Below are 24,180 nucleotides of genomic sequence, written 5' to 3'. Positions count from 1 at the left end.
CCTAAAGAATTTACCCATGACCTTGGCTTCAATGGGATCTTGCTCTAAATTACAGTTAACTGGCCTGGGACCTCCCACAGATCAATTAATTTCTGCATTTATTTAGCCATAATCCTGAAAAAACAAGAGTTCTATTTCTCATTTATATTTGACTGTCTCAAATATAACGGGCATTTTCTTTCCGAACATAGTATAATAAATGAACAACACAGTAACATTCAAACATATAGCCTGTACACTGTAATTCATTTTGCTTTAAGGTAAGTATTATAGTGAACTACAAAATTAACTTTCAGTATCTGCTATGGCCCATGGAGTGCCAGGAGTGTTCACTAAAGGAATTAGGAAATAAAATTTGGGACTGGAATTCAGTAGGAAAAAAATGGACTAAAGACGAAACTAGTGAGAGACAATCCAAAAGAGAGGAGCTAAGGTTTACCATAGGGGAGGGAGAGATACAAAAGAAGAATACCTGGGTATAACAGCAGAGTGAGGAAGCAGTAACTGTCCTCAGAAGAGAAGGAGGTGGGAAAGGACAGGCGAGTGGAAGGGTCCAGAAAGTTCTAAGAAGAAGGTGGCCTAGGGCTCCCCTGGTGGCGCAGTGGTTAAGAATCCGCCTGCCAATGCAGGGGACACGGGTTCGAGCCCTGGTCTGGGAAGATCCCACATGCTGCGGAGCAACTAAGCCCATGCACCGCAACTACTGAGCCTGAGTGCCACAACTACTGGAGCCCGTGTGCCAAAACTACTGAAGCATGCATGCCTAGAGCCCGTGCTCTGCAACAAGAGAAGCCATGGCTATGAGAAGCCCATGCATTGCAATGAAGAGCAGCCCCCGCTCGCTGCAACTAGAGAAAGTCTGAGCGCAGCAACGAAGACCCAATGCAGCCAAAAAAAAAAAAAAAAAAAAAAAAAAAAGCAGCTAGTTTAAAAAAAAGGGGGGCCTAGTGCCCAGGTCTTGTTTCCTAAATACCATTTAAAAAAAAAAAGGGACCAGGGCTTATTGAAGAAATGGTTGATTCCGGGGCTGGGGAAGATACAGGAGCCAACCTGGAGGAGCTCCCACTGGCCAAGGCTAGAACAATTTGAGCAACAAAATAAATAAATGATAATACTGAATTATCATCTACAGAATAAAATATAAAATTATCATTCATTGGGTAAACACCACAGTAATAACTGTAGGGCAGCTCCACTGATGAATGATATAATCAAGGCAAAAGTTTGAGGAGAAACAGGATACTAGCAAAGTCTCACTCCCAAGATAGTAATCAATAACAAAGGGAGAAATAGTGACTTTCCACTGGAGAAATCTGGTAGCCACCACATTAACCGAGTGATCAAGGATAACATCAACAGCAATGAGAGAGGCTGACACCAGGTACCTCCTGATATGATGAACTGAGAGGGGCACAATGCCACTTCTGTGATATTTTTGCCAAATATGTATAACTTCAATATAATCATGAGGAAACATTAGAAAAACCCAAGTTGAGAGACATTCTACAAAATAAGTGACCAGCACGCATCCACAGTGTCAAGGTCATGAATGATAAGGAAAGCCTGAGGAACAGTCTCAGGTTGGAGGAGACTAAGGAGATACAAGAAATAAATGCAGTGTGGGGCCCGGAAAGGATTCTGAAACAGAAATAAGAATACTGGGAGAAAAAAAAAAAAAACTGGTATAATTCAAATAAGGCCTGTAATTTAGTTAAGAGTATTGTACTTATGTTAATTTTCTGGTTTTGATAATTGTACTATAGTTATATGTAGTTATATGTGTTGTTTGCATCAGCGGATCCTGGATGAAGGGTTTATATGAACTGTCTACTATTTTTGCAACTTTTCTGTAAGTCTAAAATTATTTTAAAATAAAATGTAAAAAAAAATCAAGGTGGCATTGATTCAAATATCTTCTCTTCTGGACAACCTATCTAAAACTGCTCCCTTCCCAATGTTATCTATCCTCCTCTATTTTTCTTATTTACTGCTACCTAAAATAGCAAATATTATAAAATAAGCTACAAGGATATATTGTACAACACAGCAAATATAACCAATATTTTATAATAATTATAAATGGAGTATACGCTTTGAAAATTGTGAATCACTATATTGTACACCTGTAAATTATATAATATTGCACATCAACTATACGTCAATTAAAAAAAAAGAAGAAAAAAGAAAACAAAAATAAAAAAATATTAGTGTACCAAAAAAAGCATATATTTTACTTACTTCTCATTGTCTATCTCCTCCACAAAAAAACATAAAAACCCCAAAAAACCAAGCTCTATGAAGAGGCAGGGATTTTTGTCTACTTTGCCCATTGCTGTATCCAGAGTTTAGAACAGTGCCTGACACATATAGGGAGAGACAGTTAAGTGAATTAAAATTGCAAAGAGGATGGTAAAATAAAAATTAGAAAAGCAGGTCTGGAGATTGAAAATTTTACTCCAGAACTCTTGAATTCTAACAAGTCCCCATTTCCTCTTTAGCATATATAAAGTGAGCTTTTCATTCATCTACTTATTACATTTACTGAGCAACTCCTATGTACATCAAAGGGATGCAGATGACTAAGACATGACCCCTATTCTCAAGGAAGTTACAGGTGAGTGGGAGAGAGAAAACATTTAAATAACTACATACAAGGTAGAAGAGGAGAGGAGTCCCCAAAAATGTAAATATAAAATGCAATGGATATTCAGAGGAGGGAGGCACAGGTAGGTTGAGGAGTAAAAGGAAAGGCTTCCTAAATGTTGTTAAATTGATCAAGGGCTTCAATGAATGCTTAGAATTTGAATAAGCAAAAAGCAAAGGTGGGAGAAGGGTATATTGGGAAAAGAAACTTGTGTCAGTAAATCCAAAACCGCAGGAAGGAAGAAGGCACAGAGATAGTTCCGCTCGGCTGGAGCACTGGGTGGGGGTGGGGTAATGGGAAGTAGGGAGGCAAAGGACTGCAATAGCAGGCTGGGGTTAGACTGTGAATGGTCTAGAATTGCAGCCTAAGGGCTCCAGACCTTCTCAGGGAGCAACAGGGCTTGACCTCTAAATAGTAGAAGGACGTTACTAGAGCACTGCTCTACAAAAATTCTTCATGTAATTTTAGAAGACAGAATTCTAGACTCATAAGAATTGCAAGAAATCTTTCGGATCATCCTGTGTAACTTTTTTTTTTTTTTTTTTTTTGCGCGGTACGTGGGCCTCTCACCGCTGTGGCCTCTCCCATTGCGGAGCACAGGCCCCGGATGCGCAGGCTCAGCGGCCATGGCTCACAGGCCCAGCCACTCCGCGGCACGTGGGATCCTCCCGGACCGGGGCACGAACCTGTGTCCCCTGCATCGGCAGGCGGACTCTCAACCACTGCGCCACCAGGGAAGCCCTATGTCATCTTTTATTTCTTTCATCAGTGTTTTATAGTTTTCTGAGTACAACTCTTTTGCCTCCTTAGGCTTCAATTTTATTTAGAGGATATACTCTTTTCCAGTTGGAGATTATTCTCACTAAAGGAGATAAACTAGCATTTGAAAATGGGAGAATGCATAAATCAGTCAATCAATCATGTAATCTTGTCCACTGTTCCAATGCTGAAGGCCCACAATTTCTTATTTTCTTTGCTTTCTCCTCTCAGAGGATCAAAGGCCCCTTCCAATTCGAGTCTTTGACAACGTTTGTGTAAGTTCATGCCACTCCATTACTTTTGGCCTCTGTACATACCATTCTTTCTATCTTTTGCAGGTATCCTTTAAAAAAAAATCCATGCTCATCAAGGAACTTCTCATTCTGCTTCTTTAGTTTCTTTTGATCGTATGCCACGCTGCTGGCAACTCAAGCACCTTTCTTCCCCTTTCATGCTGAAAGCCTGGAAACTACATGTCCTAGCATCTCTCCAGAAGGGCTTTGGGTTAGACTGTGGCAAGGAGAGGAACTTGTATTTCAGAAGGCAAAAGAGAAACAGAAGCCACTGGTGCTCTGGTAACAGTGGTGGGCAGACTGTGGGCTTTAGCAAACGTTTTGACAGTGGTTTCTACAATCTTCCTGCAGATCTCCACATGGATGTCTGCAGGCAGGCCAGACCATCAGTGACGACATTCTTGCCACTTCTGATTTCCTGAAAGCCAGCACTGTTTTTTGCTGAAGTTGGCTTCCTTAGTCCTTTCAGTGACTTTCAAATTTCCTATATTAAATTGCTTTCTGTTCGCAATCAGGGGTTTTATTTCTCTGACAGGTTTGGTAGGGAAAACAGAAGGTCCTCTCTATAACTCGAGTATAAAGGATTTTGTAAGGAAAATAGAGGCTTATGCAACTGTTGGAAAGGCAAGATCAGGGAAGCTGCAACAGAAGACTGTCTTCAGCACTGGAGTAGGAGGTTCTCAAGAGCTCACTGCAAGCTGCTGCAAACCTCAGTATCTCTGGGGAGACATCGACGACCCTGGCTGCCTACAGCACCAGGCCAGGCAGGAGCTGCCTCTGGAGAATAATGGCTTCTTCTCTTCTGCTTTCCAAATTGCATGCAAGTGTGCCTCTCCTTGGCCGACTGCAGTTTGGAACTACACAGACGGGAGGATTCTGGGAAGTGTACTCTGAATGCTTCTCTGTGACGCAGAGGAGACTGGAGAAGGAGGCGAATGTGACACAGAGTTGCAAACAGATACTTCAGTACAAACGTAGTTCTCATATTTGTTTACACAGAACAATCAGTGACTGGATAGTTAATATTTTTTATTTTATTTGTTTTCCATCCCACTTGAACTACATTTTTTCTTGTTATGAACCATATACAACTTTTAGCAATTTATGTTCTTTTCGCATACAAACCTGAGTATGCCCTCTGCTATTATGAACTGAAAGGTGATCTCTGTCATAAAAAATCCCCAGATTAATAATATTTCCTTATTGTTTCTTGCATCTTCTGAGAGTAAAAACTGTTATCAAAAGTTTATGCAGTTTCCTGCTTTGTGGAGAATGATAATTTTAGTATATACACAGACAAAATTATACTCTTAGGAATGGAAACGTTCTTAGAAGTCACACAGTTGGTTTTCCCCACCAATATTTGAGTCCTTACAAGTGGAATGGCAAATAACTGTACATGTGCTCCTGTTGCCAATGGCAGGCGTTGCTAATGGATCTCAGCACTTTTCCTGCTGCATCTGAACTCAGCCTTAGAATCCTTCTCCATTTACCGTGCTGGCCAGCTAGTACCAACAGATAAGAGCTTCATGCAAGATGGAACCTATTTGCATCCCTGTCAAGTGGCCATCGTCCTATTACTCTTAACACCTCCAGTGACAGTGAATGCACCACTTCCCAGAAGTTACCTATTCCATCTCTAAATACAGTTGACCCTTGAACAACAAGGATTTGCACTGGGTGGATCCACTTATGCATAGATTTTTTTCCAACAGTAAATACTACAGTACTACACAATCCACGGTTGGTTGAATCTGTGAGTTCAGAGGAACTGTGGATACAGAGGGCTGATGATAAATTATATCTGGGTTTTCGACTGTGTGGAGGGTCTGCACCCTGGACCCCTACATTGTTCTAGGGTCAACTGTAGTTCCATTTCTTAGAAAGTTCTCCCTTCTATGGGACTGAAATGCAAGTTCCTTCTACCCATTAGTCCTATTCCTGAGACCACACATAAGTCCAAATCTGCTTTTGTAAACAATTCTTCCAGTACTTGAAGACAAGTCTCTTCTGCTTGGATCCGGTGAACTCCCCTAATCACTCCCTGTGTCCTTTCACAATTTCGGTGATTCTCTGATAGCTTTCCAAATTGTCTTATGGCGCGTGGCCTCCAAAGTTTGCTCTGAATTGTCTCGTACAGACAGCCTCTAGGAACTAGTAGCAGCTCGACTCACGTATACTGTTGAGCCGCACAACATTTAGCAAAGCAGAGCCAGGCATCTAACGATGAAAGACTCAGCTAGCCAACATCTGAAAGCTGTCCTTGAGACCGCCTAGTCCAAGTCCAAATCCACTTCCATAAACAGTTCTTCCAGTACTTGCAGACCAGTTCTCTAACCAGTCCATCAGAACCTACGTTCAGCCACCATTCCCTGGAGCTTCTGTAATCAATGCAGACTATAGCTGTCTCCTAAAAGGCCTAACTAAGTGCACTCCTCTGCCCACCAGACAATTTCTTGGACGAATTCTGTTAGCACTTCCACCTTTCCACCATGGTCCAAGTCAAGCAATAGTCTAACTGATCTCTCTGCTTTCATTGTTGCTCTATAGTCTACCCTCAACACATCAGCCAGAGTGGTCCTATTAAAAACTGAAACCCTGGGCTTCCCTGGTGGTGCAGTGGTTGAGAGTCTGCCTGCCGATGCGGGGGACACAGGTTCGTGCCCCGGTCCGGGAAGATCCCACATGCCACGGAGAGGCTGGGCCCGTGAGCCACGGCCGCTGAGCCTGCGCGTCCGGAGCCTGTGCTCCGCAACGGGAGAGGCCACAACAGTGAGAGGCCTGCGTACTGCAAAAAAAGAAACCAAAACCAAAAAAAAAAAAAAACAGCATAGTAGAAGAAATGGAAGTTGTGATTGGAGAGCAGTATATTTAGACCAAAGATGTTCAAAAGGAGCAGATCTCCATGACAACATGATCTGGATTCGGCCATGAGTGGGGGACTGAAATAACACAGATGTGAATGAAAGTCAGTGTGACTGAGCCAGTTAATGAATTGGATGCCAAGGATGGGCCATACACATGGGCATCATAGGCACCCAGGATGATAAGCCATGGACGGAAAGAAAGACTGAGCCAGATGCTATAGTAAATGAGAGAGAGGCCTAGGAGTCAGTAGGTGGCAGCTATAAGGAGGAGAAGAAGCTGGTACCAGCCTCATATGAACAGAGCTTTGTACTTAAGGGTAGAAGGATAATAGCTAAGCAACAACAGTGAAAACAAAGAAGACACCAACTGCATCTCCAGACCCCGAAGGGTGGGGAGTATGAAAGAACAAGCAGCTTTTACTTCCAAATGCTGCAGGGGTTTGGGAGTCCTGAGGGGAGAACCAGGTTTCAGTTAAAGAGGTGGTGAAGAGAGAAGATTCAGTGCAGGGACTGAGAGTGTGGGGATACATCCTGACCATGAAATTGGGGTTTAAAAAAGCAGTGTAGGGTATGGGAGGCAGGGAAGTAATAGGAGGCTGCATCTGGGGAGAGAAAGCACAAAGAGGAATGGGGATGAAAGCACAAAAGAACATGGCAATGACCAATGATGAGAACATACGACATTAGGTTTAAGCTTGCCACAAGGTTCCATCAACACTGAGCAAGTCTTTCTCAAGCATCTGCTCTGTGACAGTGTTGCTGTAAGTGCTTGGGCACATAGTAAGCAAAGGTCCCTGCCCTTTCAGGGCTCACAGTCTAGCAGGAGGAAACAGACAGTGAACAATCAGCGTAATATAATAAATAACAAAATGATCTAGGGTACTAGGATGTGATAAATGCTCTGGAAAATACAGAAAAGGTAGAGCAGCTTGAGGGGGTCTGGGAGTATCCGTGAGGATGTGGGGGGAGAAAGTCTTACAGAGAATGGTCCGGGCAAACCTTTAGCAAAAAAAAAAAAAAAAAAAAAAAAAAAGAGGCGAGAGAATTAGGCATGCTTATTCAGAGCAGAGTCCTAAGCAGTAGGAACAACTACTAAAAAGGTCCAAAGCCAGGAGGATGCCAAGCATGTTGAAGAAATAATGAAAAGAAGAAAGCAGCTAGAGCTGTGTGAACAAGGGGAGAGGAACAGGAGGTAAACAGGATGCTGGGGGTGGGGAGGTACAGTGAAATGGGAAACCAGTGCAAAAGGAGAGACACGATGGGGTTTCAGTTTTTTTTTTTTTTTTTTTGCGGTACGCAGCCCTCTCACTGCTGTGGGCTCTCCCGTTGCGGAGCACAGGCTCCGGACGTGCAGGCTCAGTGGCCATGGCTCACGGGCCCAGCCGCTCCGCGGCATGTGGGATCTTCCCGGACTGGGGCACGAACCCGTGTCCCCTGCATCGGCAGGCGGACTCTCAACCACTGCGCCACCAGGGAAGCCCTATGCTGGCTCTTTGATCTCATCAAAATCCCCCTTCCCTTGACTCCTCTGCATTATCCTTTCCTTATGGTTTCTTGATAGTTCCACTTCTTTCTTGACTAGCTTAAACACCACGATCCATCAGTTCCTATGAGTTGCCAGTCTAATCATCATGGATTTTTGTACTGGTTAACATGGTAGAGTTCAAATAAATTTGAAACAGTGAGAAAAAACCCGAAAGACCTCAGATGTCTTACTTTAGGTAAGAAAGGAAATAATATGAATTCTCTACACTTCAGGAATTGTCAGGAAAAGAGAGTAAAGTCAAAGCTGGAGGGTCTGGTGAACCGTAATCAGGTTTTATGCTATAGCCACATGGTGGTGCCATTTTAGCTGATAAGCAGAAACCCCTCCTTTGCTCAGCACTGCGTGAACTGCACGGCTGTTTACGGACAGTGGAACTTCTGCAAGTGATTATGACTAATGTGCTGTTGCTTTATAAACTGTTATTATAACTGAAAATATTTTCATATCCTACAATGTTCATTAAGCAGCGGTTCTAGTGATAGTGCTGAAAAACACAGCCCCCAAATAGTAACTTTGGAACAGAAGCTAGTTCTGATAAAACATTATGAAGAAGGCCAAACAGTCACTATGACACCCTGTGTGCTGTTCATTTAGGAACGAGCACTCTAAAAACATGAGAGGTAATGAAGGAAAAAATTAAAAGAAGTATTAAGGTAAAAATAGGCGACAATGCTGTACATTCACGCATCTTCCCCCAAATATCCCCCTTACATATTTTCCTATGGGAAAATTAGTCTTGAAGTATGAGTTTTACATCATGAGATCACTTAGAAACATATCTAACACACAAATGTAAATGCCTCCTCAAAATACAATATTTCCCCTACCTCCTCCATGAAGTGATCCTTTTCTACAGCTACTCCCAGGCACACAGTAAATAGCGTGGTGATTACGAGTGTGGACTTTGGAGCCAGATGGCCTGGGTATGAATCTCCTAGTTTCCTAATTTTCTAATTATATGGCTTTGGGTTAATTACTTAACCTCTCTGTGCACCAGATTCCTCATCTGAAAATTAGGATGATAACACTACTTACCGTCAAAGGGCTGTTGTAAGGATTGGTCAGGTTAATATACGTAAGACACTTAGAACCTCCCAAAAGCACTGAGAAAACACTATGTAAATATTAGCTACTGTTGTAGTGATCATCATTGCCATCACCACCACCACCATCTTCCCATCAACCCTTGATGATACTTACAAGCCTGTATTTATTTCACTGGGTTAAAAAAGTAAGGTGCTCCTTTATTCATAGTATATATATGAATTACTCATAGTATATACAGTGGTTACTCATAGGCTATGCAGTGGTGTGAAGACAGTCCTCTTGCTATTTCTTCTAGGAGACTGTCAGAATCCTTCACCACAGTTCTGTGTGTCAATATACAGTAGAGTAGGCAGCGCAAGTTTAGAGAGCCTTTTCCAGTGCAAGTGCTGGGTAAGTGGTATGATTCTGAATAGAGCCCACTCAGACACTAATATTTACATCAAGTGATACAACAGTATGTTTCTTCCCCCAGTCTTACCTTCAGCCTGTCCTTGGGCAGTGCGACAACCCCTTGCTTGATGATTTCCAGAACCCGTTCCACTGACAGCTCAGCTCCAGCTTGTAGCAACCTCGAGCTAAAGAAGGTGATCACCTGGAATGTAAAGTGTTATTTTTTTAAACAAGTAGATGTATGAGAGGTATTTTCAGTAGATGCCTTTCTCACATGGTAGTCAAAGGATCATCGTTCCATTTCTTCGAGTGACCTGGCTTTCAATTCACTAGCTCTCCTAAATAAGTCCTCTGTATAAACGGTTTGATGGCTGAATCAGAGCCAACCCCTGAATATTCAGGGTTGATGATGCATTCTGTGAATTAAGCAGGCTCCTGAATTCTGCACTTCCTTGTGCTGCCTCACCTTGCATTCATATTTCATTTAGAGAGCAGCACCCATCAGAAGGTAGGAAGAGAAAGCTAAAGCTTAATATCTGTTAATATTGAGGCTTAATAGTAGTTTTCCAGAAAAAGTCTTAATAAGAAAGAAATTTGAAGCTAATGGCTAAAATGATGTTTTGGGGATTACTTATCAATTTAATTTATCCACAACACTCTTACCTCTGAGCACCGGGGATAATCAACAGCAAGCTGTAATTTTTTGGTTTCATGTCACAGCACAGCCTGAACTATGTAGCAAGGTGCTAACACAGTAACATTTGGAAATAACACTGTCTCTTAACACTTGTCATTAAAAACTAAAAGACTGTCATCATTTTTTAGGAAATCACTTAAAAACCACAATGTCAATAAATCAAGAAGACCATAAGTCACATTTTATTCAAGAGACTATACACTATAGACAAGTGTTTATAGTCAGAGATGCCTGCAAAAATATAAAAATTTGTTTCTTAAAAAGTTGAGTATTTCCATTTACATGTTTTCTATTTTATAGGTAAATTATTTTAAGTTAACTAAGAGTTATTTCCAAACAGTTTTCTAGATTTTCTTTCAAGATTACTCTCCTAAATATTAATTGTTCAAATGCACAATAACTTTTCTCCTAACCATTCTAGTGGAAGGTGCATGATATGACATAAATGCCACTGAAATAGATTTATTCTGGAAAGTAGAGACCCAGCTGCAGCCAGAACCCTAACAAGCTTGTGCCTTGAAGGACTGTGGCAACGAGCAAAAACAAAGGCAGCCAATGCCTGGTTACACTGCTGTTGATTCCAAATAAATCATTTCTTTATCTCAGGCAGTTTGCTGGCACCAGCTCCTTTGCAAGTTGCTTATTTTGTCCATGACAGGTTGGTTTTCAACATGTGCCTATGGGTCTTGTTTTTTCCAAGTCAGATTTTAAGCTCTCTGGGATAAAATTTTGTTCACGAGAGTTTAGACACAGCAGGTACTATAACTGATTTTCATAAATTGTAATTAAGTCTCTTTTTATTTATTTATTTTTGGCTGCACTGGGTCTTCGTTGCTGCGCGCAGACTTTCTCTACTTGCGGCGAGCAGGAGCTACTCTTTGTTGTGGTGCACGGGCTTATCATTGCAGTGGCTTCTCGTTGCGGAACACGGGCTCTAGGCACGTGGGCTTCATAGTTGTGGCACATGGGATCATCTGGCTCGCGGGCTGGGCTCTAGAGCTCAGGCTCAGTAGTTGTGGCACACAGGCTTAGTTGCTCCGTGGCATGTGGGATCTTCCCGGACCAGGGATCGAACCCATGTACCTTGCATTGGCAGGTGGATTCTTAACCACTGCACCACCAGGGAAGTCCCTCTTTTTATTTTTAAATGGACATTTTATACGTGTAAAATAAGTAAATTCTGTGAAAATATTTTTTGAATTTTGGCTGTACCTGAAGTTTTTGTGTTTTACTTAAGATACCGATGATACCCTTGACAACCTATTCAGTGGAAGGAATAATTAGAGAATTTACAAAGGAAATAGATGATACTTTTTGTCTGCAAGAAAGATGCAATGTGTACAGCAACTGAAATTCAATAAAAGGGAAATAAAAGAGAAAGACGCAAGGTAATAACTGGGGGACAAGACACTGATCAAACGTATAATTAAATGGATTTAAGACATCATGGTAGTGTACACTACAAAATACTCAAAGTCAGAGGCCTAGTTTGGGTCCTGCCTGTGACACTTACTAACCATGTGACTTGTAAGATGCTCAACTTCTTCCAGATGTAGAATTGTGCAGTGGTTTGGAGCACTTATCAGGTGTCAGATTGCTTGCATTTAAATCCCAGCTCTCCTTATAAACTTAGGCAAGTTATTTAACATCTCCATGCCTGAGCTTCCTGATCTATAAATGAAGAAAAATAAAATGCCTGCCTCATGGGGTTGTTCTTAGAATTAAGTTAATACTTGCAGAGCACAAAGAACGATGCCTGGCACATGGTAAGTGCTCACAAAATGTCAGTAACTATGATTGTCATTAGGTGTATCTCAGTATCTTTGTTTATAAAATGAAAAAGTTGCCCCATCTACTGCATAGGAAACAATCATAATACATGTAAAAGTAGTCTGTTAAGGATGAAACCCATGAATGTTAGTACCCCACCAATGTATCCAATCAATAACATTTCTTTGTAGTTATATGTCTATATTCCTGATTTTATGCCTGATATAGGCGAAAAGTTTGTAAGAACTGAGTTTGGTGGCACAGGTCATCTCACCCAAACCAGTCAGGACTATCAAGTGAAATCTACTGAAAGTAAATTTTAGGAAAGCCTGCAGGTTAAAACCTACATGATCACCATTAGTTTAATACATAACTGAGGGTCAACTAACAACTCTTCTCTTTTTACTTGATGAATTTATGTACAACTTTTCCCAAGAAATTTATATTAATTTTATTATTTTCAGAAAAATTAAACTTAGTACCAGATTGAGGAAGTTTTCATAGTTTGCTTAGGTTGCATAGGTTGCTTCCATATCTTGGCAGTCATAAATAATGCTGCTCTGTACACTGGCGTGCATGTATCTTTTTGAATTAGTGTTTTTGTTTTTTTCAGACACATATGCAGGAGGGGAATTGCTGGGTCATATGGTAGTTCTATTTTTCGTTTTTTTGAGGAAACTCCATACTGCAGATATTGAACTATCCTTGCATCCCTGGGATAATCCCACTTGATCATGGTGTATGATTCTTTTAATATATTGTTGAATTCAGTTTGCTAATATCTTATTGAGGATTTTTGCATCTATGGTCATCAGTGATATTGGCTGTAATTTTCTTTTTTTGTGATGCCTTTGGTTTTGGTATCAGGGTGATGATGCCTCACAGAATGAGTTCAGAAGTGTTCCTTCTTCTGCAATTTTTGGGAATAGTTTGTGAAAGACAGGTGTTAATTCTTCTCTAAATGTTTGGTAGAATTCACCTGTGAAGCTATCTGGTCCTGGATTTTTGTTTGTTGAGAGCTTTAAAATGACCGATTCAATTTCATTACTTGTAATTGGTCTGTTCATATTTTCTATTTCTTCCCGGTTCAGTTTTGGGACACTGTGCATTTCTAGAAATTTGCCCATTTCTTCTAGGTTGTCCATTTTATTGGCATACAGTTGTTTGCAGTAATCTCCTACGATCCTTTGTATTTTTGTGGTATCAGTTGTAACTTCTCCTTTTTTGTTTCTGATGTTATTGATTTGGGCCCTCTCTCTTTTTTTCTTGGTGAGTCTGGCTAAAGGTTTATCAATTTTGTTTACCTTTTCAAGGAATCAACTTTCAGTTTCACTGATCTTTTCTATTTTTTTCAGTCTCTATCTCATTTATTTCCACTCTGATCTTTATGATTTCTTTCCTTCTACTAACTTTGGGTTTTGTTTGTTCTTCATTCTCTAATTCCTTTAGGTGTAAGGTGAGGTTGGTTGTTTGAGATTTTTCTTGTTTTCTGAAGTAGGCTTGTATTGCTATAAACTTCCCTCTTAGAACTGCATTTGCTGTTCCATAGATTTTGGATCATTGTGTTTCCATTTTCTTTTGTCTCCAGGATTAAAAAAAAATTCCTCTTTGATTTCTTCAGTGACCCTTTGGTTGTTCAGTAGCATATTGTTTAGCCTCCACGTGTCTGGGTTTTTTGCATTTTTTTTTCTTCTTGTAGTTGATTTCAAGTCTCACAGCACTGTGGTTGGAAAAGATGCTTGATATGGTTTCAATTTTCTTAAATTTACTGACAGTCGTTCTGTGGCCTAGTGTGTGGTCTACCCTGGAGAATGTTCAACGTGCACTTGAAAAGAATGTGTATTCTGCTGCTTTTGGATGAAATATTCTCTATATATCTATTAAGTTTATTTCATCTAATGTGCCGCTTAAGGCCAGTGTTTCCTTACTGATTTTGTATCTGGATGATATGTCCATTGATGTAAGTGGGGCCGCACAAGGTGATCTGAAGGTGAACAGATGACCCCTGCAAATGCCGTGGGTTATATTATAGCAACAGAACTCTGAGCTTAGAGAACCCAAATCTCTTATAATGGTCAGTAAAAGTGTCTACCTTTTGCTCCCGAGGGAGACAAAGACATGCTCCCATCTTTACCCCATCTGATCCCAGGTATCTGCACAACTCATTTTCTACCTCCTTCAAGTTTGAGCTCAAATGTACCTTCTCAGAGAGGTCTTCTCTGACTGCACTCTTTAAATTTGCAATATCCCAACCCTATTCCAAATAGCGCTCATTATTCCTCTTTCTTCTTTTTTGGCATTTTGGCATAAGCAACTAGGTAGATACTGATGTCATTTACAGAGCTAAGGAAGACTGCAGAAGAAAAAACAGATTCATTTTGTGTTCGATTTTTTTTTGAAGAAAATAATGAATTCTCATTTAACCTTGTTCAACATTTGTGGGACCGTTGTATAGGCAACTGAATGAGCTAGTTTGGAGCTCAATTAAGAACGCTCAGGTCTGGAACTACAGAAAACCTAGTGTAAATTTTACACTGTCAAGAGATAAAAATAGTTCTTGCCTTTACCATACCACAAAACTATTGTTGTTCAATGTCTCTGTCCTATACTTATATTCAGCCATGAAATTTCTTTCACGCCCTCTCTTGTTTGGTGTGGTATTTCTATTTTGTCCTGTTGCTTAATTCAGCCAGATCATATCATCTTATGAGTTAGAATGGAGGGTTATGTACAAGTGGCTAACAGTAATTTGGCTACCTGAAAAGCACATGTCTAACTCCTTCGGCAGAAGTTAAAAGTACTCCAAGGTTAGTCACTCCTGTCTCAGACATTCAACATTGCTTAATGTCTTAATGAAAAACATCAACTCTCAACTCCCTGTCAGCTAAAAATAACAGTAGATTCATAGTCTCCTCTACCAACATTTTTCAAGGTTAACTCCCTGAAAGAAGAAATAGCAAAGGTTTGCTTAAGCCAAGATTTCAGAAGCATTTAGGGGAGGGAAGGAGAAGGTAAAGTGCTGAAAGAGGCAAAAGTAGAGATGTTATTTATATCTTTCTCACGGTATTCTTTTCAAAATATGTAAAAAAGAGTTTAAAATGATTTTGAATGAATCTCCAGTGTGTCCAACACTATTTTAGATGATAGTATTCAACAAAAAGTTGTTGGAAAATCTGCTCATTTGGAATCTTATTTAGGTTTAGCCAAGTGAATGCTGAAAATATGGAGTTTATAATGAGAAGATCTGGATTCAAGGCTGAGTGATTTACTAGCTAAGTGACCTTGAGCCAACCATTTCACCTCTGAAGACTTGCTCTGCCTCCTTCACAAGGATAATTTAAGGGTCAAATGACATAGGGCGTATGCAAATTGCCCTCAATGATAAAGCCCTACGCAAACATGTGATCACTATTTAAAAGGATTTTTTTTTTTTTTGGTCTTGCTGCATGGCTTATGGGATCTTAGTTCCCTGACCAGGAATCGAACCCAGGCTCCGGCAGTGAAAGTGCCAAGTCCTAACCACTGGATGGCCAGGGAATTCCCTAAGAGGAATGATTCTTAGGTGGGGATCTGTGTTAAAATCACCTGGGAAGGCTTCTCTCAGCCTGCTGGTTTCCTTATCTGTAAAGTGGGATAACAATAACTAATTTACTGGTTTAAGAAGAATAAATGAGTAATATTATGTAAAGGTACTTAGCCTCATTCCCAGCACTTAGTAGGGACTCAAACTTGTTTAGGCATATATTTATCTAGCTTTAAGAACTACACAACAGCACACAGTCAAATGTTTACCCAGAGACTGCATTTTTCACGAATACAGTTGTAGTGTCAGTAAGTGGCCAATTACTGACAAGGACAGGAAAGTGAGCACTGGATATAAATCCAGTTTAACACCCTGCTTTTATTTCCATGTGGTGATATACTGTGAGAAAAACAAGTGAGGTCCTTTCTATTTCCTCATCTTTACTCTAATTTTCACCTCTTCCAAAGGAGACTAAGTTTCAAATGGACGTAGTTTAAATCCTTTGCATGGTTCTTGTGTGTCCTTTCAAAAAATAATATGGTCCTTCAGGGTTATTTTTAAGGATGTCAACAGCCTGGTTACTAAGAAAAGAACATCACTTTCACCACGGGTGGAGTAAAGACTGATTTGACATTATTAGAAGTGAACTTGAAGGAGAAAGTAAATTTCCAGGTTTGTTTTCAAATGTTTTCAGGCAGTGAATACGCAAACCAATGAGAAACTGTAGGAACGTTTAGTGAATGCGGATAGTAGTCAGGCATGATGACTACAAACAAGGGTTTTATTATCAAACTGCCTCGGTTTGAGTTCTGGCTCTATCACTTTCTGAATATGTGATCACAAGCAAATTAAATCTTTCTAAGTTGGTTTCTTTAACTGTAATTGAAAATAAAAATGAAATATACCTCAAAGTTTGTTTTTTAATGAAGATTAAGAGAGATCATGAACGTAAATGCTTAGCAAGTATGCAATAAAAGCTAGCAACGCTAATGATGAGATGAATAGAAAAGGAGCAAATGGTTTTTGATGTGGTTTAAACATTTAAAACTAAATAATCCAAACAAAGTATTACAACATGATAATTTATCATCTATTAACAGTTATGACCACGGAAAAAAGAAACTTTGGTTAGTCTTTTATCAGAAACAAAAAGAAAAAAATGCACTATTATGAAAAGAGGTATTGGTAATTAAAGAGAAAACATTTCCAATACACTGCAGGTATAGATTATCTGACATATATTGTGCACAGTTCAGGTGACTATCCAGAGAAAGAAAGGTAGAATGAGTGAGTGAGAGAGAAGGGGGAGGAGGACGAATGGAGGGAGGGAGGAAGGAAGGAAGGAAAGGGTAAAAGGAGAAAAAAGACAGGAAGGAATGAAGAAAGAAACTGAAATCAGAGAGGTCCAGAGAAAGGCAAAAGAGACAAGGGGTAGGGGTTTGCCATAAGGGCAGACTAAAACGATTAGGATGACGCAGGTTAGAAATATGAAAGCTAAAAAAGGATGTATTGGATAGTTCTATAATTCAAACATCTGGATAAACCTTGGAAAAACCAGGATATCCTCCACCCTGGAATGTGAAAGAGATACATTTATAAGTATTATAAGAAGATATTATTTTAGCACTTCAGTGCTCTTTCCTGAGTGGTATTCTTAGACCGAATTAGACATCGAGAGGCTCAAGAATATAATAGCAGTTCTGTTTACTTTGTATACACTTGAAATTTTTCATAATAAAAAGTTTTAAAAATTAAAAAAAAGCGTTTCCCCGGTGGTGCAGTGGTTGAGAGTCTGCCTGCCGATGCAGGGGACGCGGGTTCGTGCCCCGGTCCGGGAAGATCCCACATGCCGCGGTGCGGCTGGGCCTGTGAGCCATGGCTGCTGAGCCTGCGCGTCCGGAGCCTGTGCTCTGCAACGGGAGAGGCCACAACAGTGAGAGGCCCGCGTACCGCAAAAAAAAATAAATAAATAAAAAAAAAGAGTGTAATAGGCCACACTGGGCATAAGATTAATTTAAAAGGACACAAGGCCAGGAAAAAGAGCATGCCAACAGCACAGCCCCAGGCTTTTGTTTTCCCTGGGAATACTCACAGCAGTATCGGGGCTGGTCTTTGGACCCTCAACTGATAGCTCCAATGTGAGAGAATGAGACTACCATGGACAGATCCAATAGCCACCCTAGCTTAGAAGCCATGTCCCAAACAGAAACCAATACCCCTTGTGATAGTCTCAGCTTCTAGGTCCCTGAAAAGGACATGCTTGGTTATGAATTTTTTCACTCAGGGAAGCCCAAAGCTATAGTCCTTTCAGTCCAGACTCAACTTACCATTCAAATGTCATTCTATCATATTCTCATTTTATTACAGCAGTGTTACCTAGTAACATGGCTGACATTCCACCTTCATCAGATTTCCAAGGAACAGAGCTAAAAACAGCTTAACCCAAGGCCAATTTCCCATGTAAAAGAGAAAAGGGTTTTGTTGAACCTTTCCTCACATGCACAGTGAATCTTAATCTCAGTATCCTACTCCCCAAAATGGTACAAGCAAGAAACTAGAAATGAATGTGGACAAATCCATGAACAGGCTGGCTAGAAATGGCTTATTTTATTTTTTATTTAAAAAAAATTTTTGGCCGCACTGCACGGCTTGCAGGGTCTTAGTTGACTACCTCGTTGTCAAAAAGCATCTAGCCAACAGAAAAAGGTAGAAATAAGCTCTGATGGATGTCCCTTGGGCATTCATTTATTTCATAATCTTGTTACCACTACTTATCAATTTTAAAAGGAGGCGCTTTTCCCATTAAACAAGAAGGACATGGGGCCAGAGAAGAAATATTTGAGAAGCAGCTTGAGGATGCTCTCACATATCCTAAATATCAACAAATCTACATGGGAGTACTGGTTCATAATGGTGAGAATTTAATTAAAGAATATAAATGTCAAGTCTAACTCTAAGATATAAACATGCTCATTTGAAATGATGTTTCTGCTTTATCCTAACTGCAAAGATGACAATAGTACCCAGCTGCCCCAGTTCTGTTAATGAAATTTAAATAATACTGATAGTGGTTTAGGAAAATGACAAGAGTGTGTGTGGCAAAGTAATTTGCTATAGCTGCAACCATTAGGTATATAGTTGAGGCGACTTAAGGAAAGCTCATGAAAACACTAATTAAACTGACAGCAAAGAGGGTTTTTTGTTTTGTTTTCAACATATTTATTGGAGTATAATGGCTTTACATGGTTGTGTTAGTTTCTGCTATATAACAAAGTGAATCAGCTATACGTATACATATACTCCCATAGCCCTCCCTCTTGTGTCTCCCTCCCACCCTCCCTATCCCACTCCTCTAGGTAGTCACAAAGCACCTAGCTGATCTCCCTGTGCCATGTGGCTGCTTCCCACTAGCTATCTGTTTTACATTTGGTAGTGTACATATGTCCATGCCACTCTCTCTCTCACTTCGTCCCAGCTTACCCTTCCCCCTCCAATGTCCTCAAGTCCATTCTCTACAACTGCATCTTTATTCCTGTCCTGCCCCTAGGTTCTTCAGAACCATTTTTTTTTTAAGATTCCATATATATGAGTTAGCATACGGTATTTTCTCTTTCTGACTTACTTCACTCTGTATGGCAGACTCTAGGTCCATCCACCTCACTACAAATAACTCAATTTCGTTTCTTTTTATTGCTGAGTAATATTCCATTGTATATATGTGCCACATCTTTATCCATTCATCTGTCGATGGACACTTAGGTTGCTTCCATGTCCTGGCTATTGTAAATAGAGCTGCAATGAACATTGTGGTACACGACTGTTTTGGAATTATGGTTTTCTCAGGGTATATGCACAGTAGTGGGATTGCTGGGTCATATGGTAGTTCGATTTTTAGTTTTTTAAGGAACCTCCATGCTGTTCTCCATAGCGGCTGTATCAATTTACATTCCCACCAACAGTGCAGGAGGGTTCCCTTTTCTCCACACCCTCTCCAGCATTTACTGTTTGTAGATTTTTTGATGATGGCCATTCTGAGTGGTGTGAGGTGATACCTCACTGTAGTTTTGATTTGCATTTCTCTAATGATTAGTGATGTTGAGCATCCTTTCATGCTGACAGCAAAGAGTTTTAATTTTTATTTCTGTTTACCTGCAATCATTACACAGCAGTGATATGGAGCAAATCAATGAACAGATCTGCAATAGTATACATACTTGTAGTTAAACTCATGTAATTGTGTGGGTTCCAGAGTATTCAGCAGTTTACAGAACTATGTGTTAAGAGTCTGGAATGGGAGCCTGGTTATAGTTCAAAGCTGATTTCAATTAAGTACTGAACAAGTACACAGGACTCTACTGGGATGAGCAAAAATTAACCTACTTGGGTAAACTGGCTTAATGAGAATGGATAGAGATGTTCTGAAGTATCTTAAATTTGATCAGAGTCCATGTGTCCATTTATGTATTGCTGTTATCCTGAAAGAAGACTGGGAATTTTCACTTCAGAGGTCACTCTCACCCTCTCTTCCCCACCCCCAATTTTACCCAGCCTGTCTCTACCTCAGCTTTTAAAACCCTCACAGATGGGCTTACGGACCCCAGGCAGGAGCCTGGAGGACTCTTAATACGATGACACTGATCAGGCCAAAAATAAGACTTAGTGATATTGACAGGAGGGGGCTCAAAAGGAAATGGCCATCTAATAGGAGTTTCATAGAGAGGAAATAGCAGGAGACAGAGAGAGAGAGAGACAACCGGGAAGAAATAATTAAAATGAACATTTGAAAGTTCTGAGCTTGAGCCTCTAGACTCAAAGGACCCTCCAAGCGCCAAGTACAACTGACCAAGGCCCAGCAAACCATGAAATTTCAGGACACAATAATAGGGAGATCCCAAAAGCTTCCCAAGACAGCAGGTCATATGTAAAAAGAGAAGAAAAACATTTTCAGACATGAGAAACTAAAAAATAAAAAACCTACCTCACATACACCCTTTCCCCAGAAAGCTACTGTAGTATATGCTCCACCAACATGAAGCAGCAAACCAAGAAAGAAGAATTCACAGGAGCCAAGGTCAACCAATGGAAACAGGTGAAGGAAATTCCCAGGAAGATGCTGCAGCTGGGCAGGAGAACCAGCGTACAACCTGGTTGGAGCTGGAAGCAGCTCTCCAAGAAAAGAATGGAACTGAGAATTTGATGTTCGACTATTTTGAGAGGAGTTTTAGAGTTACATCAGAAAGTCTGTATTTGTGTTAGTGACTGGATATTTGCAAAACATAACCAAGAAAGGCCTAGAATCCAGAACATACAAAGAAGCTACACACAGATAAATAACTCAGTAGAAAAAACTGGCAAAAGACTTGAATTAGCTTCAGAAAAGAGGAAATCCAAATTAAAACTATAATGAGATGTTACGACAAAACTGACCAAACTAAGTGTTCATGAGGATGTGAAGCAACAGGAATCTTATACACCACCAGCTGAAGAGTAAAATGACAGCACTCCAAGGGAAACGGTTTGGTACGATACATGTTATGCAGCGAATCCACTATGAGGTGTACACCCTGGAGGAAGGCATGTACATGTGCTTACTTATGATGGAAATTTACATTCATACTTGTGCAATAATTAAATTATTAAAAATCTTCCTAAATGTAAGTAACACAAGGACAGGGATAGTGGCTCTTCTGTTTCCTCTTGTGCACTATGAATCTCATTAGCTATGCAAGAAATTTTTGTGGAATCAAACTGAACTGGGAAACACTAATACAACAATAGAAAGTTTAGCAGAAAAACCTTTTTAAAAAGGACAGGAGGTGAAAGTTCATAGACCTGTGAAAAATGTTCAATCACACTAATAATGAAAGAAATAAAAATTAAAAACAATAATGAAATACCATTTTTGATATAAAAGGACAAAATTAAAATAATTATAATAAAGCTGTAAAAGTATAGTGAGATACATCCTCTCATACATCACTTGTAGAAGTATAAGATGACACACAGATGCATTAATTGTACAATATTTCTGGAAAGCAATTTGACATGGGTTGCGTCTTGAAAATACTGATCCCTCTGACAGCAAAAACTAGTACAATTCCAGTTTTAAGACTACTTCAAAAATAGAACTAAAAAAGGTGAGATATGATGTATTTACAAACTGATAATTATAAATTAATACAAAATATGAGAAATAACTAAATGAGCAATAATGGGATAAGAGTTAATATATTTTAGGACCTCCATAATACAGGTTATACAAATAATAAAATGTGAGATTTTCAAAGAATTGATGATATCACAGAAAAATGTTAATAATGTTAAGTAAAAATGGCAGAATACAGAACTATATAAAGTACAATCTCAATTCTACTAAATATATATGCGTGCGTGTACATATATGTCTGTATATAATACATACACATAGGGAAGGTGACAATTGTTATAGCAGAATAGACAGCAGATAGAGTTAATGTTCAAGAGACTAATTATTGCAGTTTTTTTATCAAGGTTTGTTAAACTTTCTCTACTTTAATATTTAAAAAAGAATCATAATAAATATCTCCATTTACACTTACCAGATCAATATTTTGCATGATATCCTGAAATGAAGGATGTGTTCGAAATTGTTCAAAGAGATCTCGTTTGTAAAGAAGTGCATACACCAAATTTGGATTGTGATGAAGAGAGTTTGTCAGGCAGGAGTTGATGATCTCTAACATCATTCGAATCACTTCTTCGATGACATTTAGGTCTTGTGCCTGATAAAGAAAGAAAATCCCCATATAGAGTCTGTGTTTTTTTCCTTGACACAGAATTAATTAGAATGAGGGCAACTGCTTTGCAATTCAAACAGCATTGGAAAGACCATGCAAAAGAGCTCTTCAAGATTACTTCTGTCAAGAATTTTTACAATTAAGTTTATCAGTTACTAAAGGATTTAAAATCTTTTGAACTTAGTATGGTGATAATTATAAATTTCACATAATAAATTATAGACTTGCCAATCTAGAAGGAAATTTGGAGCTTATTCAGTCCTTTGATTAATAGATCCTAACTTGTACTCTTATCACTGTATCACCCTAAATCATTAGACTTGCACAGTACAAAGTGGTGGTAGGGTCTTACCAATTCCAAGAAAAGTGTCTAATTCAGAATATGACCTCATTTTTCTGCACTGTCATTTCAACATCCATATTTACAGATAAAGAGCCTACTGTTTTGTTTCTGCTTCCTCAGAGTCAATAGCCTTTGGGAATCTGAATGTGAAATAGTTATAAGAGCAAAACTCAAAGTAAGCAATCAATATCTCCCTTGAAAGAAAGAACAATGGAAAGCAAAAACACAGGTGAATACACTTTCCTTCTCCTCTTGAGTTTTCTAAATTACGTTTGACAGCTGAAGCAGAAATTATAACACTGTCTGATGTGGTTCTCAATGGATGTAAAGGAACACCTAAGACAATTACATTATAAACCAGGGAGAGCAAAGGGATTTAAAGAGGGGAAGGTTTCTACATCTCACTTGAACTGGTAAAATGTCAACACGACTAGACTGTGGTAAGTTATGTATGTAAATGCCTAGAGTGAATTTATACAAGGAGATAGTATACACAAAAATACTACTGATATGTCAAAATGGGATTCTAAAAAAATGTTCAAGTATCCACAGGAAGGCAGTCAAATAAGACAGATAAGAAACAAGGAACAAACAGAAAGCAGAAAGTAAAATAGGCAGACTTAAGTTCTAACATATCAATTATTACATTAATTGTATACAGTATAAATACAATAATTAAAACCCAAAGAATGGCAGAGTGGATAAAAAACACATGACCCAACTATATGCAATCTATAAGAAGCTTCAAATATAAAACTCACTTTAAATAAAGTTAGATAGAAAGTAAAAGAATGGAAAAAGATATAACATGCAAATATTAATCTAAAGAAAGTAGGGATGGCTATATTAATATCTGATAAAGTACACTTCACTTCAAAGACTGTATGGCCTACAAAATAAAAAATACTAGCTGGTGCCTTACAGAAAAGTTTACCACCCCTGGTCTAGCAGACAAAAAGGTATATTTGTTTCCATACAATTTACCTCCACCTATATTGTTTTAACCATAATGTCCAGCATTCAATCAAAATTTATGAGATAAACAAAAAGCAAGTAAAAACAATCCATGTCCAAGAGACAAAAGTAATCAGCAGACCCAGAGATACACAGATACTGAAAATATCAAATAGGGAATTTAAAAGAATTATGATATACAAAATCTACTATGAGTCTACAATATGCTTGCATTGATGGGGAATTTTAGCAGAGTTGAAAACTATAAGAGGGAACTTCTCTGGTGGTGCAGTGGTTAAGAATCTGCCTGCCAATGCAGGAGACACGGGTTCGAGCCCTGGTCTGGGAAGATCTCACATGCCACAGAGCAACTAAGCTTGTGTGCCACAACTACTGAAGCCTGTGTGCTCTAGGGCTCATGTGCTACAACTACTGAGCCCACTTGCTGCAACTACTGAAGCCCATGCACCTACAGCCCATACTCCACAACAAGAGAAGCCACCACAATGAGAAGCCTGCGCACCGCAACGAAGAGTATCCCCCCACTCACGACAACTAGAGAAAGCTCACA

General features: G+C 39.4%; 1 protein-coding gene across 1 annotated transcript in view; it reads right to left on the bottom strand.

Moving 5' to 3' along the window:
* DYM (dymeclin) overlaps window positions 1-24,180 on the bottom strand; it is a 372,708-nt gene that overhangs the window by 53,285 nt on the left and 295,243 nt on the right. Inside the window, exons 15-16 of the mRNA XM_060122074.1 lie at window positions 22,115-22,297; window positions 9,635-9,748 (exon numbers count right to left, since the gene is read on the bottom strand). Of these exons, the coding sequence (XP_059978057.1) occupies window positions 9,635-9,748; window positions 22,115-22,297 (297 nt within the window). The remainder of the gene's footprint in view (window positions 1-9,634; window positions 9,749-22,114; window positions 22,298-24,180) is intronic.

The sequence above is a fragment of the Lagenorhynchus albirostris genome, chromosome 14, assembly GCF_949774975.1.
Source record: "Lagenorhynchus albirostris chromosome 14, mLagAlb1.1, whole genome shotgun sequence".
Classification (NCBI taxonomy): Eukaryota; Metazoa; Chordata; class Mammalia; order Artiodactyla; family Delphinidae; genus Lagenorhynchus; species Lagenorhynchus albirostris.
Note: the sequence above shows the minus strand (reverse complement) of the source record. Positions and strands in the feature narration are given on the sequence as shown.